General features: G+C 37.2%; 1 protein-coding gene across 1 annotated transcript in view; it reads right to left on the reverse strand.

Annotated features, from left to right (window-relative positions):
- Nucleotides 1–17,151, reverse strand: part of LOC137665884 (sodium channel protein type 5 subunit alpha-like) — a 47,542-nt gene extending 30,391 nt beyond the window's left edge. Inside the window, exons 1-10 of the mRNA XM_068405359.1 lie at nt 16,879–17,151; nt 15,347–15,465; nt 14,006–14,095; nt 12,771–12,899; nt 8,912–9,003; nt 6,062–6,301; nt 5,417–5,480; nt 4,646–4,790; nt 3,133–3,327; nt 1,248–1,439 (exon numbers count right to left, since the gene is read on the reverse strand). Of these exons, the coding sequence (XP_068261460.1) occupies nt 1,248–1,439; nt 3,133–3,327; nt 4,646–4,790; nt 5,417–5,480; nt 6,062–6,301; nt 8,912–9,003; nt 12,771–12,899; nt 14,006–14,095; nt 15,347–15,465; nt 16,879–17,151 (1,539 nt within the window). The remainder of the gene's footprint in view (nt 1–1,247; nt 1,440–3,132; nt 3,328–4,645; nt 4,791–5,416; nt 5,481–6,061; nt 6,302–8,911; nt 9,004–12,770; nt 12,900–14,005; nt 14,096–15,346; nt 15,466–16,878) is intronic.
- Between the last annotated feature and the right edge of the window lie 1,316 nt (nt 17,152–18,467).

Consider the following 18,467-nt stretch of genomic DNA (forward strand, 5'->3'; position numbering starts at 1 on the left):
AATACCCTTGACACAGTCACACATGCACTGGTCATGCCAAGTGGAGATACACACATGGACTAAGTGTTGAAAAGGTAACAAATCTATACTCTACATGGGTGCTGGACCATAGGTAACATGATAGTAAGGACTGTGCATGAGATATATGGTATTTTGCCAGTGTTAAAGGTACTGCAAAAGAACCCCAAGATTAAGCAGAGTAAGAATTAGAAGTCTTAATAGCACTTTCTTAATGGATTTAGAAAGGAGTGATGAGCAGAGGGATCTTTTTCAAAGCCAGAAGTCACTGCTGTAATCAGGATGTGAAATAGCATGTGTGGGATTCAGCCTAATATTCAGAGTATTTAATTTGTCCATGTGCACAATGCATCTAAAATCCCATTATAAGTGATGCATATTTTTTTGATAAGTTTGATTCACTTAAACATAAGTGTCTAGAGCCATTTGAGATGGTCTATTGAGACATTTGGTATCTGAGACATCCACAGTCTCAGACTAAGCAGACATGACACATCATGTCTGTACCCGTCTGTAGAGTAGGTGGAGGCCAAGTAAGACACTCTAGAAATCCTCTAATGTCACTAGATATCAATTTGTGACCCAAAAAATTCAATCTCCATTCGACTCTGGAAGTTTAGAACCTAAATCACATGTAGACACCTGCAAACAAAAACCTGGAGCACAATCCAGCTGCCTAAATCTAGGAATTTAGTAACATTTGAGATGCCATAATGTATTTGAGATATCCACACTGTGCTAGAAGATGTGCCACAGATGCCAAAGATAGCCAGGATATCCAACCTGTCCAAGAACATCTAAAATGGCATTAGAAGCTTACAGTTAAGACAAGTGAATCACACCCCTAACATTAGAAGCCTTCACACTGAACTAAATCCAACCCTAAATATTTAGGCCAGAGAATTAGCTGTGTGTACAAAAAAAAGAAAGGATAGGTCATTAGGGAAATTCTAAAACTCACAGGATTTTATATGTTAGTTTATGCAGCACAGTAGAGACGCTGACAGTTCTTTAACACAGCTGTAAGCGCAGAGGGCTATAATATGTCATAAGTATGCTACTGTTGGGCACTTTGAACTTTCCTTTCAAGCCCATATAGTGCTGTCTCCCTCTGGTCCCAAAACCTAATTTAAGTGCGAAAAAATGCAAATAAAGAAAGCTTTTCTGCTCATTAAATTGTCATATCACATGCAAGTCTAATGAATATATCTTCCATTTCAAATACTTACAAGCTTCTTGTGGCAGTGACCAGGCTGTGAACTAAATATATGCTCCTCTTTGTCATGATCACTTAAAATTAAACTTTCTCTTAAAATAGGTTTTTCTTTCTTCATCTCTTTTTCTTTTGAATTTCTCAAGTCAGCAACTGACATTTCAGGTCTGACATATAAGGCCTCATTACCTTCTCCTACAGCCAACATCTGTAAAAGAAACAGCAAAAGGTCTGTCTATTAGCACAAGACAAATGAACTAGGATCATACCCAGTTTAATTATTATGCTATCTGAATGTTTTGTACTAACAATTCCTACCTTTCAAATATTAAACTACTATAAAAAGATAGGTGTACAAAATGCTATTCACAATACTTAAAGATAAAGCAGGGTTACTTGTCAACTACTGTATTTAAAATTTGTCCTTGCCACTTTAGATATTGTATTTTGTATCTGAATTACAGAATATTATGGTGTATCCTTTTACTCTCCTTTTCTTGCTTTGGAAAGTACCTTGAACCCAAAGACAATGAAAGACTAAGGGCTCAAACTAAATCCTAGAATGTTAAACCTTTCTTAACTATTAATCCTGTTGAAAGAAAAATAGAAGGAAGAAAAGCCTAAGTAAAGCTTGGCAAGCTAGAATTTTGGACAGAGAAACATTACAGGCCTGTAGACAGCTGTAGGAGGAATTTGGCAAACTGTTGATGCCTTTCACCTTAACAATGAAATTGGATATTTGTATGTCCTCTTACAAGTTTGACTTTTCTGATTGTTAGCAGTAAATCAGATGTATCTTTTATAAAAAGTTAGAAGATAAAATATGTCTTAACAATAATTTTCAATCTATCTTGTCTCAGCTCAGAGCTTCACTTCTCAGAAATAAAATAAAAACAGGGTGATCCCCAATCTGTACAGGCCAAGGAATGAATGAAAGAATTTCTTCTCAGAAAGGGTCATTAGACATTGGAATGGGCTGCCCAGGGAGGTGGTGGAGTCACCATCTCTGGAGGTGTTTAAGAAAAGACTGGACATGGCACTTAGTGACATGGTCTAGTTGACACATGGTGGTGTCAGCGCAATGGTTGGACTCGATGATCCCAGAGGTCTCTTCCAACCTGATTGATTCTGTGATTCTGTGAAGAGATCAGGTTGTAGAAATCTGATGTGTGTCTATTAGCTCTCCAAACCAATATCAAAGAAACTAACACAGTCTCTGGATGTCCTTCTACATTAATATGGAACTAATGGCATTAGCTTGGCCAAAGACTATTCCTGCTCTTGTCAACTGGTAGACCTTCTGCATGCAGTCACTCAAAAAGAGGCATGACAGCCCTTAAATAGCTGAGCACAGTGGCTCTCACAAAGCTTGTATTTTTAATCAATCCTGAAATCTATCAGCATCAGAACTTCCAGTCTCAGGGAACTGTACAAATGATAACTTTTCTCATGGATGCAAATTTATCCACTCATACTTCCTTCATCAGGCTATGCAGTAACAGCAAGAAGGAATATCCAGAGAAAGCAATTTTTGCACCCAGCGATAGTGGTAGCGTACAAGAATGGGGCAAACCACAGACTGCAGGCACCTATGCAATACCATAAAAGCTATATATTTGCCAGCAAGCCATTCCTATACAATGTCAGGTCTGCAAACCCTAAAACTTATTACGGTTTAACTTGGACTCATGTTGTTTGTTTGTATCATAGAAATGTTTATATATAATTAAATATATATATACATACACATGTATATTTATAAAGAGACAGAAAGAGAAATGAAGTGTGAGAAAGTATTGTAATACGCACATTTTAAATTAAAAACCTTATTTCCCTAATTCACAAACAGAAGAAAACAAAAGGAATCACATATTATATATTATACATAATAATTTACAAACCTGCTCTTTCTCCAGAATTTGTTGGGCATCTTGAAGTAATTTTTCCTTTGCTTCTGTTTCAGCAAGAGTAGCTCTGCTTTGTTCTTCATATGCCATAGTTACTACAGCCAAGATCAGATTGAAGAGATAAAATGAGCATAAAAAGATGACCGCCATAAAAAATAAAATGTAGTTCTTTCCAGATGTGCGGATAGTCTGTGAGGAAAAGGTAAAGGTTGCAATAAATTCTTAACAAATATTTACAAGAGAATTTCGAACTAACTTTAAACAATTTATTTTCCTGTACAATACAAAAGGTCAACATACTGCACTGTTTTCATTAATCAACAGTAGGGTCTATCTCTGGTCTAAGTTATACAGAAAGTCTAGAAATACATGTAGTCAGGAGTTCCCCTGGCCTTCAAGTAAATAAATTTCAGCTCTTAAGAACTTCTCTGTGATCATACAATGTTTTCTCTTTATATAACAGACCATCAAACATTCATAACAATGCCAGGTACTGGAAAGAATTAACAAAATCCATTCTTAAAATTAAATGAAATATCTCCCAGTAAATTGGGCAGATGATCATCAGAGTTTAAGTTATCAGAAGACAACTTGAGCTGTAAAGAGTTATACAGGTGAATACAGAAGAAATTAATAAAACTCAGCAATAAGGCTGAAAGCTAGGATTATCTAAACAACCATGAAAGATGCTATAATTAGAGAATCAGAGGCAATATTTAAACTGATTGCTTATTCTTACACTTTTTTTAAATGGCAGCAGAGGAGATGGCTCAAAATTAAGCATTGAGACATTAAAAACTAAAGACCACATGACCTCCAAGTGGCAAAAAGATGTGTCCATTTTTAAAAAATCTCAGTTAATAAAGGTTGCTGGAAAAAAGTTGAAGTGGACTATATGAAAGCTATAGAACAAGGCAGAAGATAATTCCCTTCCAGCAAAGGCACTGCATAGATGTAAGGGATCCAGAGAGTTCTCTACATGTACATTTTTGTATCATTTTTGTCAAAAACCAGAATTTAAAAGTTACACTCAACTCTCTGAATCAAAACATAAAGGCTCCAATTTTTTTAGTACCAGTTGTCAAAAATGATCTGAAATGTAAGTGAGCATGTAGAGCCAAAAGGTTTGGGGAGGAGTCAGGACTTAAAAGGAAGAGGAACAGAGCATGTAACAAGTCCTCACATACCCTGCAGCAGCAGGGAGTTCACTAGCCCGATCTACTATATTCCCCAGTCCTTTGGTAGTTACATATTAGCATTTAACTATTAATCACTGACCTAAGCGTGTTCTCCAACAAAACCATGAGCATTCACAGCAGGGTTGCTCACACCCAGTGTCACTTGCAGACGGTGTTACAACTTAAGTCACTTGAAGCTACTTCCTTAATATTTAAGTTAATTTTAAAAGCAATTTGGTATCAGTAATGTTAGAAGAAGTGCAGATTTTTCAAGTGGACATAAAGACTGCATGTCTAAAGTCATTCTAGCAGGTAATAAAAGTACCTACTTGTCTGTAGAGACGCTCCCAGTAATCCTGTGTCATCAGACGGAATAAAGAAAGGAAGGCCCAGCCAAAATGATCAAAACTTGTATAACCAAAGTCAGGATTCTTCCCAACCTTCTGGCAGCTATAATTTTCTGGGCACTCTTTGCTAACCACAAAAGAAATGTTAAACAATACTTACTTGCAGTATTAGATTGTACCCAGAAGCATCCACTACAGAACATCAAATATAGAATTGTTCAGTTTATCTGAAAGTCCGTTTCATTATTCCCCAATATAATTCTGCCAGAAGGGCTGATTTATATCAGACAATCCTAGAAAGCCATTTGTGTAGTCAAAGAAACTAGACAGAAACTCTAGGTTTGTCTAGTTTCTGACTAGAGAGACACTCTCCACTGATGTAGGACACATGCAAACAAATACACAGAGAGGGGAAAAAAATGAAATATGTTTACTTTTAAATAATTAACCAAGATGAGAAGAGTGTTTATTAACATCTCACAACTCTTTACTGATCTTTACTCCTTCACATCATTCTACATTACCATTATATTACTAGTGGTTAGCAAGGAAGCACATGTGTAATTGCTTGCATCCTAGTACTTTACTACATTCTTTTTCTGATGCTAAATACCTGGTTTTTAATTTAATAATCCCCCACACACACATTCCACCCTCCTGAAAGATCATCACCATTCCTTTAGGCCAAAAATAAAACCACAGTACATCTGGAGGAAAAAATAAGAAAGTACTAAAACTGCTTTGTTCACTTACTGAGGTTCTGAACTGAACCCACAGAGCAATATCTCAGAAGATTTATTCATTCTGTAGCAGATATCTAATAAAAAAAAAATCAAGGAATCATAAAAGCAGAAGTTTTCAGTTCCTATAGCACTCTGACAGTAAACCATACATTACTGCACTTTAAAAAACACCCTGATAGACCAAATCTGTGTGAAAGACTCCTTTCACAACAAAGGGCATATAGGGCTTTTTCTCAGCAGATCTGTCCCTATGGCAATTTAAAAAAAAAAACAAAATTATTAACTGCACAACTCACAATGTAAGATTTTATTTGATCTCTGGTAAAAATAAGAATCTTTGCGAGAAGTAGGCAAAATCCCTGAACGATATAGATTAAGCGATGGAAAAAATCATTCTCTGTACAGTACCCCTAAAATTAGGATCCCCGTGCAATGTGCATAGGTAAAGAAGCAAATGCTTACAGAGAATTCAGTCCGTTCTATCCCACAGACTGCTAATCTTTCTCCAAATCCAAGATTCACTAATCTCACATTCAGTTGTCCCGGAGACTTCATATTACTACTTGTGCAAATGGAAGGACATACCTTCTTGTGAGAAAGGCAACTATATTTTACCATCTCCGTGAAAAAACAAGACATAAATAGGAAGATACACAGATTGTGTAAAGGGAGAACAGAATAAATTTACCTTTGTCGTTCGGTACATATATCTTGACATCCTTACATAACGTGTCATTGTATATAGTATTATTGAGGACACATTTGGATGTTAAATTGGTCATAAAAAGCTGGAGGCCTATTAGAGCAAATACACTCAAGCAAAAAACAGTCAAGATCAACACATCAGTGAGTTTCTTAATAGATTCAATAAGTGAATTTACGATGACTTTCAGACCTAGAAAAAATAAGATTCAATAATACGAAAGATGAGAAGAGGAAGGCAGTAGCGTTCCCATATGACAATATACAACAGTTGCAAGTATGTTAAAACCAATCAGTGTAAATGGTTTTGTAACTTCAGAGTATTAAATGATGTAAAATAAAGCATAGGAATGAGTAAAGTATTTTTTCTTAAATTTCCTAATCATAACTTATTTGGCTTTTAATTCCTTTTAACACTAATTTTGCTAACTAAATTAAGATGGCATCTAAGCAAACTCTTACAAACTTTAATGAATATGGATATATCTATGTGCTTGATTAACTTTAAACAAGTACTTCACATTGTGCCAAATACACATTACAATAAAGGATAGCTTCTGCTGGCCTCGGCGAATTCTGTCTTAGAAGATAATGTCTTACAGTTGTCACAAGTTTGAAAACAAAAGAACATTTATGACACTGAGAAGGGAACAAATATATGTTGGGGACCACCCAGCTGGAATGCAGCTTGGCAGAAAAGGACCTGGGGGTTCTGATGAACACCAAGTTGAACACGAGCCAGCAATATGCCCTTGCGACAAAGGTGAATGGTATCCTGGGCTGCATTAGGCAAAGCATGCCAGCAGGTCAAGGGAGGTGATCATTGCCCTCTGCTAAGCACTAGTGGGACCACATGTGGAGTACTGGTTCCAATTCTGGTCTTCCCAGTACAAGAGTCATGAACATACTGGAGAGAGTCCAGAAAATGGCCACAAAGATGATGAAGGGACTGGAGCACCTCTCCCATGAGGAAAGGCTGAGAGAGCTGTTCAGCCTGGAGAAAAGGCTCAGGGTGGATCTCATCAATGTATATAAATATCTGAAGGGAGGGTGCAAAGAGGATGGAGTCAGGCTCTTATCAGTGGTGCCCAGTGACAGGACCAGAGGCCATGGGCACAAAATGAAACACGGGAGGTTCTCTCTGAACATCAGGAAACACTCTTCTACTGTGAGGGTGACCAAGAACTGGCACAGGCTGTCCAGAGAGGTTGTGGAGTCTCTATCCTTGGAGATGTTCAAAAGCTGTCTGGAAATGGTCCTGGGCAACCAGCTCTAGGTGGCCCTGCTTGAGTAGGAGGGTTGGACCAGCTGACCTCCAGAGGTCCCTTCCAACCTCAACCATTCTGTGATTCTGTGAAAATGGGTTATATATAAACTGAAGACCAATACTCTGGCAGAATAACTGAATTTTAAATATGACATAGGCAGAGAATGATAACCAGGATTTTTCTAGAAATTTTTAAAAAGAAAAAAGTAAAATTACATTTAATCTCTGTTCTCCGTGGTGAATATGAAAGGAAAAGTATTGACAGGTTGTTTTGACATTATAAATTAAACACTTTCTATTTTTAATCCCTGTTTAATTCCACAGCAAAATCAAAAATATATTTGTAATTACATAGAAATGGTAAAGTTAATATATATTGTGACAATGGGATATATAACCATTTATAGATTTTCAAATGAGTTTTTGCAGTTAGATTCTGAAATGCATACTTTGCTATTCTAATTCGTAGCATGACTTAGAAAAATATCGAATATCTGGACAGCATATGCAAAACACTGTTGAAAGTATAATGCTCAATCCAGATAGTGGCTGTGATCAGTAAACAGACAAATGAAACTCTGAAATATTGTGAAGTCAGCATCCTGGGAAATAAACCGTAGAAGATAAAGCTAATGAAGTATAACGTGATACCAGAAATATGGTGGTATAGCCATATTATGTTAAGTCAATGTATTGAATCACAGAATCACAGAATCACAGAATGTTAGGGATTGGAAGGGACCTCGAAAGATCATTTAGTCCAAGCCCCTGCCGGAGCAGGATTACCTAGATCATGTCACACAGGAATGCATCCAGGTGGGTTTTGAATGTCTCCAGAGAAGGAGACTCCACAGCCTCTCTGGGCAGCCTGTTCCAGTGTTCAGTTACCCTCACTGTAAAGAACATTTTCCTCATATTTATATGGAACCTCCTGTGTTCCAGTTTGCACCCATTGCCCCTTGTCTTGTCAGTGGATGTCACTGATAAGAGCCAGGCTCCATCCTCATGACACTTGCCCTTTACATATTTATAAACATTAATGAGGTCACCCCTCAGTCTCCTCTTCTCCAAGCTAAAGAGACCCAGCTCCCTCAGCCTCTCCTCATAAGGGAGATGTTCCACCCCCTTAATCATCTTCGTGGCTCTGCGCTGGACTCTCTCTAGCAGTTCCCTGTCCTTCTTGAACTGAGGGGCCCAGAACTGAACACAATATTCCAGATAGGGCGTGCCGCTCAGGAAAGACAAAAGTAAAAAGACAAAGGCAATGGGCTAAGTAAAATTGAACATTAGTGGTGGGATAGAAAAAGCAGAAAATACAAAAATTTGCCTGCATCAAAATCATTTTGAGGAAAGATGATAAAAAATATTCTGTTAGGATGCTGCTGAGAGTTACTACAGATTGCAAAACAGTCACACCTTGGGATCCCGTTAACCGTCACAAAAAGTGACCAGAAATCTGAAGACAAGAACAGGAGAGGAATTAGAAATAGCATACTGCTGAAGCGGAGAGAAAATTAGTAAGACATTGTTCCTTACCTGGTATTACTGAAATAGCTTTCAAAGTCCTCAGTACTCTGAAAGTTCGAAGAGCTGAAACCTTGCCCGTACTTTTACACATAGTAACGTACCTAGAAAATTAAACCACCATCTAACTGAATGATAAAGATCTAGCTTTTCAGAGCACACGCATATTGAGCACACAGTAATGAATAAGTTACAGAAAATACATAGGTCAAATATGTCCTAAGGTAGATGTCTAAAGTTAGGAATCTAAGTCCATTTCTAGGTATTGATATAAAGTAATGACACTTTTGAATAGTGCCTCTGAAAAGAAATACAGCAAGTTTTTACTTAGTCTGGATTTGGATGCTTAACTTTTGAAGTGTTTATCCATCAAAATGTCAAATAAATATAAAACCTTCAATGTCATAACCACACCCTCTCATACTGAGGCTAATCTGATCTAGACCACATGAAAGTACATGTTGCAGATATCTCAAAATTACACAATCTATACTTTAGGAGAAGGGAGTTGAGCAAATATGTTAATTCTGTAGTACATGGCTGTCTTTCTAACTTTCACTTAACAGTCAGCTAAGAACTTGAGTATTAATACTAGTTTCAATTTAATCGTTGCAACAATTTGAAAATTTCAGAAAATGAGGATTTTAAGCGTTGCATATTCTACATAGCACTTTATCTTTAAAAGGTTGCCCCATATTTTATAAGACATTTCATGTCAGAATGGACATGAATTTTTACTCATGTTATTACAAAGTCATAACTGGTAACAGAATTCCTTAATATAAAAAGTCTCAATAACAGAATCTGAGAAACGTTGGTTGGAAAGGACCTCTGGAGGTGATCTAGGTGACCTCCCACTCAAAGCATGACTTTTGTCAGCCATAGATCAGAACATTATGGTTTTGCCTAGCCTGCAAGATTAAACAATTCTAAAGTACCTTAAGTAATAACTGCACTTGCGTTAACTATTAAGTTAATTTCCAAATACCTTTGTTTGTTCCATGATAGGCCTCAAAAAAAACAGAAGGAGATACTATATTGCAAACTGTTTATATCTGCTTGAACACAAATGAATTGGGAGTATGGGTAGGGAAGTAGGACCATAAAATTAAATTGTTCATACAGCTGTTGGACTACTTGATAGCTACTGACAATTAACAATGTGTAAGCTCCTGAGTGGTTTATAGATTACCCATAAGAATACTTTGTTGATATACATATATATGTGTGTAATGACATCTGAGTACATAACCTATTATTTACAAATAAGGAAAAACCAGTCAGGGATATGACAGTTGATGGCAGCCTTTGCTACAGAGCCCATGAGATGGTGGAGTTCAAGACCCCAAGAGAAGTAAGTAAGATGAACAACAGAATAAAAATCTTGGCCTTCAAGACAGCAGATTTCAGTGTGTTCAAGCATCTGAAACTGCCTCAGAGGGAAAAGCAGCCCCTAGAACAGCTAGCTGATCTTCAAGGGCATTTTCTTCAAACCACAGGAACAATGCAGTCTACACTGTAGAAAGTCAAGCAGAAAACTAGCTTGTCTGAACAGGGAGCTCCTGACTAATCTCATATTCAAAAAGGAAGTGTGCAGAAGGTTGAAGCAGAGATAGGCCTGGGAAGGGACACTAAGACATTGCCAAGCATGCAGCGATGAAGCAAGGAAAGACAAAGTTCAGCTGAAGTTGAAGCTAGCAAGGGATGTAAAGGGCAACAAGAAGGGGTACTTTAAATACACCAACAGTGAAAAGATGACTGAGGAAACTGTGGACCTGTTGTTCCTCAGTCCTAGTCACTGAGGACTCAGTCCTCAGTGCAAAAGCTGAAACTACTCAGTGATGCCTTGATTTGGTCTTTACCAGTGAGGTCTGCTCTAAGATCTCCCACGTCCCTGAGACTAGCGTTAAAACCTGTGGAAGCGAAATATTATCCATGCATCTATGTGCTGTGATCAAAGGGAGAAAGTTCAGCTTGCAGCTGGTTACTAGTGGCATCCCTCATGGGCCACTCCTGGGGCCAATACTGTTTAACAATTTCCTTGACATCCTGAAGAACGGAATAGAGTTTGCCTTCAGCAAGTTCACAAACACTAAACTGTGAGGCAAGCAGTCAATACACTGGGTGACAAGGCTGCTCTGCAGATTGAGCAGGAATCTTACTGCTGTGTTCAGCTGCCCAATGTAAGATGAAGCCAGCTTCTTGGAAGCTCACCATGAAAGGATAAGAGGCAGAAGACATAAGTTGCTACACAAGACATTTCAATTAGAAATTTAGTAGGAAAAAATCCACAATGTGGTTAGAATAGGTTGCTCAGAGACATTGTCAATCTCTATGCTTAGAGAAACACAGAACTTGACTGGACAAGGTCCTGAGCAACCTAATCTAAATTAGTCCTGCTTTTAGCATGGAGCTGGACCACATGATTTCCAGAGGTCCCTTCCAATCTAAATTACTCTACACCTCTAATAAATTAGAACAAGACAACTGAAAACTGTTCAGAAATGTGAAATGACAGAGATTTGCTTTTCAACCTCTGAGACTGGGCACGAGTGAATTTGTTCACTGCTGCAAGTAAGACTATTTTGTTCTCGAGATTAACATTCTGTATTTGAGATGAAAATTCTAACTTGGTTTCTTCCTCATTTCTTGTCCACCTAGCTAGTTGGTTTTGACACAATTTTTAAACTGACCACAGCAGTGATCCATCTGGCCACTTACCCTGTCTTCAAGAATGACCCACAACAGTTGCTTACAGGGAAGTTTAGAATCAAGGCAGTGATGCTTCCCAGATTTAATTCTTCCAGCAAATTTATAGCTCAGGGACTTCCTGAACAAGGCATAGTATCTTTGTGTTAAAAACAACCCTTAATGTGTTTTCATGCAGGATTTTGTCCAGACGCCTTCTGAAGGCAACTAAGATTTTTGCATCCACAACCTCCTATGGGAATATGCTTACACATAATGTGAAAAACTACTCCCTTCTTTTTTATTCTGCCATCTGACAACTTCATTTGGTGCCTTTAACTCTCATTGTAGGAGAAAAAAATAAATTATTTATTCTCTTTTTGGCTCTGTGCCACAGACTTCAACAATGTTCCTGCTCTGTATTTTTTTCATGAGAGTTCTACCCTACTTAGTTTCTTATGTGGAATACAAGATATATATCTTCTCTGTATCTTTTTTAGTTCTATCATCTTTTGAGATGCCAGGAGCAAAACTACACATAGCCCTGAAAAAAAATACAGGCCACACAGTGAAATAACTATGTGTTCTGCTTCTTTCTTTGTTTCTTACCCATAACGTCCTCATTTTCTATTTCATTCTCTGATCGTGATTGCACACGGGAGTGGTGTTTTCACAAGATTATCCATTTTAACTCCAACATCATCTTTCCAACAAGTGAAAGCTATTTCAGAGCCCATAACTGCGTATGCAAAGCCAGGTCTGTTTTTCCTTGAGCATCACTTTACATTCTTGGGATTTCATCTGCTATTTATCACCATGTCATTCAACACCTTGTGACCCACTTTGGATCCTTCTCAAATGAGCTTCATCTGATCCAGAGTACAACTAAGACAATATAAAGAGGCATGCTTGGTTCCGGCTGTCTATGCAATCGCCGCTTATCAAAATTAAACACGTACTAAATTGAGAACAATCAAACAGTTCTAAATGAGCTTTGCACTTACGTCTTGATTGAAGGTCCATGACTATTTTTCTCTTTGCAGATATGCAAAGGGTCATTCAACCACAGTGACTCTTAAACAAGTGCAATGCCAACTACTCTAAAGAACTTCAGCAATATCAAATAGCATTTTATCTGTGTGTTTGTCCCTTGAGTGTAAAAGAACAACTGAGTTTTACTTACGTTATGACAATAACAAGAAGATCCAAGCAGTTCCATGGATCTCGAAGAAAGGTAAATTCATTCCAAACAAATCCTCTTGCTAATATTTTTATCAATATTTCGCCAGTATATATGCCAGTAAACAGATGTCTGAGAAGGAAAGTGTATATTAAAGTTATAGAAACAAAAATATTAATGAGATAGAGACACATTCAGGCACACTTCTACCTTTTCTATGATTTAGTCACTGGATGGAGACGAAGGTAGAAAATGCAAAGTAAAATAGGCCAGGTTACATTACTTTCAGAAACATCATGGGTATAAGAAGATGCCTTCCTGAATTTTAGTAAGATTTCCATGTAAATCTATAATCACAAAAGTTCACATAGGCATACCATACTATTTCTGGATGAAAGATAGGTCACATTTCCTTATGAAAAATGTTTAAGACTGTGTATATGTTCTAAAGCAGGCTGGAAAATTTCAAAGCCTCAACATTTTGGCAGAACAATAACAGCAAAGACTTATTTTAGCCTGTAAAGTTTGCACACTTTATACATTTATTCTGACAAATACTCTATAACAGAAAGAAATCCTATGTAAAATTCAGCTATCATTATCACCATGCTTACCCCAAAATAAGAGGAATTAAAACTATAGAACCTCTGAGCCTCCAGGCACATTTTCAAGATTTAATTCTAGAACATTAACCCAAATTACACTGGGTACAGTGCCCAATTACAAAAGGTAGCAAGACATTATAAATAAATGGCTTCCTAAGGTGAACAACTGAACTAGGTGTGTCCCCAGGAAACAGCAAGAAAGAATGGAATGAATATTTATCCCTTTATACTTTTTGCATGAACTGGCCATAACAGACATTCAGGTTATTGCCTTAGAATGAGAGATACTAAGTTAGAGTCCTGAGGTACAGTCTCTCTAAAAGGCTTAATCCCTAAAAGGAAAAATGGGGCAATGTTTTGTGTTATGCCAGATGGCAAAATTAACCAATGTAGAGAAAAGGGCATATGGTACAAGCCTCTAGGAAAAGGCACTGAAACTCCACAGAAGACTGTATCATATAACAATAACAATAATAAAAAAAATAATAATAGTAGTAATCCTAAATCTTCCTCAGAGGTCTGTCCCAGAAATTTCAAGCCCCAGAATTAGATCACCACATTATTTAAATTTTTCAGTCCAGCATATTGGTGTCCTTAGAAGAAGAGTGAACAAATGGCAACTGAGATACTTACTCAGTCCAGCTGAGTGTTTCTGGAAGCTTAGTTACAGCCATGGAAGCACAATTGAGTACCACAGTACATGTAATAAAGCCAACAAATAATGTGAATAATAAGTTAAGAAAAAAGTGCTATATTATAAAACAATGGAGTTCAGAAAAGTTGCTGATTTACACACAAAAAAACCATACAGATATTGAAATAATTACTTTGGTTTTGCATATGCTCAGGAATTTTCACGTGTTTTCCAAAGAAAATGATGTCAGATCAATCTTCTGCTCAGCTGGGTAAACTTCATGATTTAAAAATAATAATGAATTCTCTGCATGTGGAGATAGTTCTGAAAGTTTGGACATTAGTGGGACATAATATGTTTGACAGAAGAGATAAGGAACATAAATGAAAAAATCCGAGTCCTCTGTTGTCTACTGTTATGTGAAACTTTAGAAACCTCTATTTATTCCCAGCAGGAGCATGGAATAAAGAGGAATGGGCCTCAATCCCATAATAACTAGGGTTTTTAAGCCTAGGAAAACCAGCTTAATTATCAATAACCAGTGTTCTTTGAAACTGGGAGTCCATATATACATTCTTACAAGAGACACCTATGCTCTGTCACGAGTTCAGAAAACTTTCTCATTTTATGTGGCAGGTGATGAAAACATACATAAGAAAAAACATACTTTCATGAAAGCTCACTTGTCACCTAATAAAAGTGGCATTTTTTTAAAACAAATATTGACCTTAAATTTAGGTTTTATTTGAAACCGAACAGCAAATTTAGTAATTTCTAATAGCATGAATACACAGTCAGCCATAAGTCCCCATAAAAGGACCTATTTCTACAAATTAATAATTCCAAAGGAAAGCAGATGTTTGGCAGAAAGAGCAGAAACTACTCAGCCTATGGTTTTGCACCTGCGATCCTTCACATTTTTACGTACTTCAAACTACGTTTATATTTTTTCAAAAATATAAAAAATGGGTGCTCTTCAGAATTTTCTAAACTTGAGTGTGAAATACATTCCTTAGGATAACATCAGACTCTTTCGGCAAAAGCATTGCCGTAAATCACATCCTTCGTGTTTTAATAACTAGGGAGCCACTGTTTTGTTTTGTTTTTTTTTAAAATTTAAGCTTGTCACCACAGTAGAGATTTAGAAAAAGTTCTGGAAAAGGCCTAAATTATCATACAGTAGCCTCTAAATATTGTTTCATAACAATATCTGCAAATCTGACTTTAAATACGAGCTTTTTGCGCTTACATTTACATTAATATCAACAGAGGAACAGAATGACAGAAAATGATGCAATATATTTTAAAAATGAAAAAAAGGTAAACCAATAAAAGGATATGAATGGATCAGAATTTTAATTGCTGCTTTTCTGACTGGATTAAAAGGACCAAATATACACAAGGCAGGTGTGGCAGTAAACCGGAAAATAGTCCTCCTTTTATTTATCACCATAAAAGTCTATAAAAAAAATATTTGTAGTATATGAAATATTTTAACGAAACAAAATTTTCCCCCCAAATGAAATGTTTAGGTTTTCAAATCTGCATCTGGAACTATATCTAACTGCAATTACGAGTAAAGCTTTCCTGTATTCTTACTTGGAGCTGTGACCTATCAAATGAACATTTTGAAAGAAAGACAGCAGCTATATAAATGTTCGTTATTGCCTGTGAGGAAGAAGTAGTAACGGGAATGAATTTGAAGAGCAAGTGATCGTATTCATGAGGTCAAAGTAATTAAAGAATACTATTCTGGGACTGCAACAATGGTGTTAATCATACTCAAAAGTACCTTACTCTTGGATAGTTTTATAGGCTAGAAAAGATTACTTACAAAATATATATTGTGTAGGACTATCAGAATCCAGTCCAGACAAAGCAAAAATTTTAATTTTGAAATATATCTAAACTATCAAGTAACACTGTAAATTCTCTCTAAGTTACCTTAAGGTCCATGCAGCTCAGCACTTCTGCCACATGAAGTAAAAATGAAATCTCTTAAATCAAAAACACAGTTCACTAACTTTTATGTAAATTTCTTCAACTGAATCAGCCTTAGTTTCTCTTCACCAAGAATATAACTTTGATTACTTTGAGAAAAAAAACTCTGGAAGAATAAAGCTTTCTGCATCTTTCTGATTAAATTATTATATTCCAGTGATTTGCTGGTATACATAAAAGACAGCAACATAGGACTGGATGGAATTTTCTGCTCTTCAGGTCATATCTCCCTCAACAGTAAGCAATCATACAATAGACATTTCATTTAGAAGGGATTCCTAGAGCATCTACTTTACACACTCCTATAGGCAACAGCACAAAACACTGCAATAGCATGGAGTATATGCAATATAAATATGGTACAATAAACAAAGCTGATGACACCTAAATAATGAAAAGTAATTTACTATAATGAAAATATACGTTTTTGCTATACTGAGTACTGGAAGTATCTCAAATACGTCTTTGCTAATTTGTATAATATTCGTAATTCAGCAAAAGCATCTGCAGTAAGTCAGCAATTCCAGTGCGATCTGCTGTTTGACAGTGAGTTCAGCCCCACAGACATCATAGAAACTGCTCTGGAAAACAAAGCATCAGTTATCTCAGAATATATTTCCTATCAAAGTGTATCTATCAAGTCTATCATATTTTCGTAGTTAATTCTGATTGCTGACTGGAGCTTAAAATACCTTTTCATTACATAATGTGGCGCATACCTTAGCACTCCTGCCCCCAAAAAACGCTAGTAATGTTTGAAGATCTGTCTACAGAACAATCAAAAACCAGCATCTCCTGAATAGTGTTTTTACTCTCTCTTAGGTGTTCAGCAGACAAAATTAAATTAAAAAATGCTTTTTAAAGTTTCAACCTTGTGATCACTGTAGTATGGATCAAAATCTTCCAGGGGTTCCCCAATGAGCTCCACAGGAAGATCCCCATACAGAGATGGTAGTTTTTTGTAGGTTTTCAGATCAAGCTGAGGAGTAACTTTCTCTTCTTCAACTCCTTGGTTCTTATTCTCCCCGTTAACTTTGGCTTGCGGCTTCTTTTTCTTAGCAATTCTTTCCTCAATTGCTGCCAAGGACTCAGGGGTGAAACGTCGAAAGCTGTTAGTTTCTGATGGCCAAAACAAGGGATCCATTTTTCCTTCTATATGTTTGTTTCCAGTGCTAGAAGTAACTTAAAAGAGAAAGCTATTGACAATTAGAAAATAACAGAAATAATACATAAGTTAAAACTAATACCCATTAGATAAATTACTTCCTTCTGTGAAACCCTGTATGAATATAGAGGAGAGGAGAGGAGAGGAGAGGAGAGGAGAGGAGAGGAGAGGAGAAGAGAAGAGAAGAGAAGAGAAGAGAAGAGAAGAGAAGAGAAGAGAAGAGAAGAGAAGAGAAGAGAACTATTTCAGTTGGAAGGGACCCACAACAATCATCTAGTCCAACTGCCTGATCAATTCAGGGCTGGCCAAAAGTTAAAGCATGTTGTTAAGGGCACTGTCCAAATGCCTTTTAGACACTGACAGGCTTGGGGCATTGACCACCTCTATAGGAATCTTGTTCAAGTGTTTGACCACCCTCTTGGTGAAGAAATGCTTCCTAGTGTCCCATCTAAACCTCCCCTGGCACAGCTTTGAGCCATTCCCACACGTTCTATCACTGCATACCAGGGAGAAGAGCTCAGCACCTCCCTCTCCACTTCCCTTCCTCAGGAAGCTGTAGAGAGCAATGAGGTCCCCCCTCAGCCTCCTTTTCTCCAAACTAGACAAGCCCAAAGTCCTTAGCTGCTCCTTCTAGCCCTTTCACCAGCTTTGTTGCCCTCCTCTGGATGCATTCAAGGACCTTCACATCCTTCTTAAATTGTGGGGCCCAGAACAGCTCACAGTAGTCAAGGTGAGGCCGCACCAATGCTGAATGCAGCGGGATAATCACCTCTTTTGACTGGCTGGTTATACTGTGTTTGATGCCCCCCAGGATATAAAGCAAAACCAACTAAAAGCACATTCATTTAGAAGAAAGGGTAATGTAAAACAAAAAAATGAAAAATGTTAAACAAAACAGATGTCTTCTCATAAGACATCTGTTGAAATTAATTTACCTCGACATGACAACACAAGCGTACAGAAGGTATGATGCATCACACTAAAAAGCGTAGCGTGCTGCTCGATATTATTTCACTCTTTGCTGACGATGAGCCCTGCATACTTTCACACCAAGACTTGGTAATTAAGAATCATTTAGTACACAGTTCTCAAAAAATTACAGTAACACCAGTGGCAGAACTGGGATAACTGCTATGCTTAATTCTGCTTGTGACCACCCCTGTTCTATGTGCTTAGAAAAGCCAGGGACCTGCACTTTCTCAAAACAAACCTCACTAGGAGGTGATTTGACCACTGATCAACCCTCATGAAGCTCCATACCCACTGACTGTTATGCAGAATTTAAACAATCTGAA

This window comes from Nyctibius grandis, chromosome 7, assembly GCF_013368605.1.
Source record: "Nyctibius grandis isolate bNycGra1 chromosome 7, bNycGra1.pri, whole genome shotgun sequence".
NCBI lineage: Eukaryota > Metazoa > Chordata > Aves > Nyctibiiformes > Nyctibiidae > Nyctibius > Nyctibius grandis.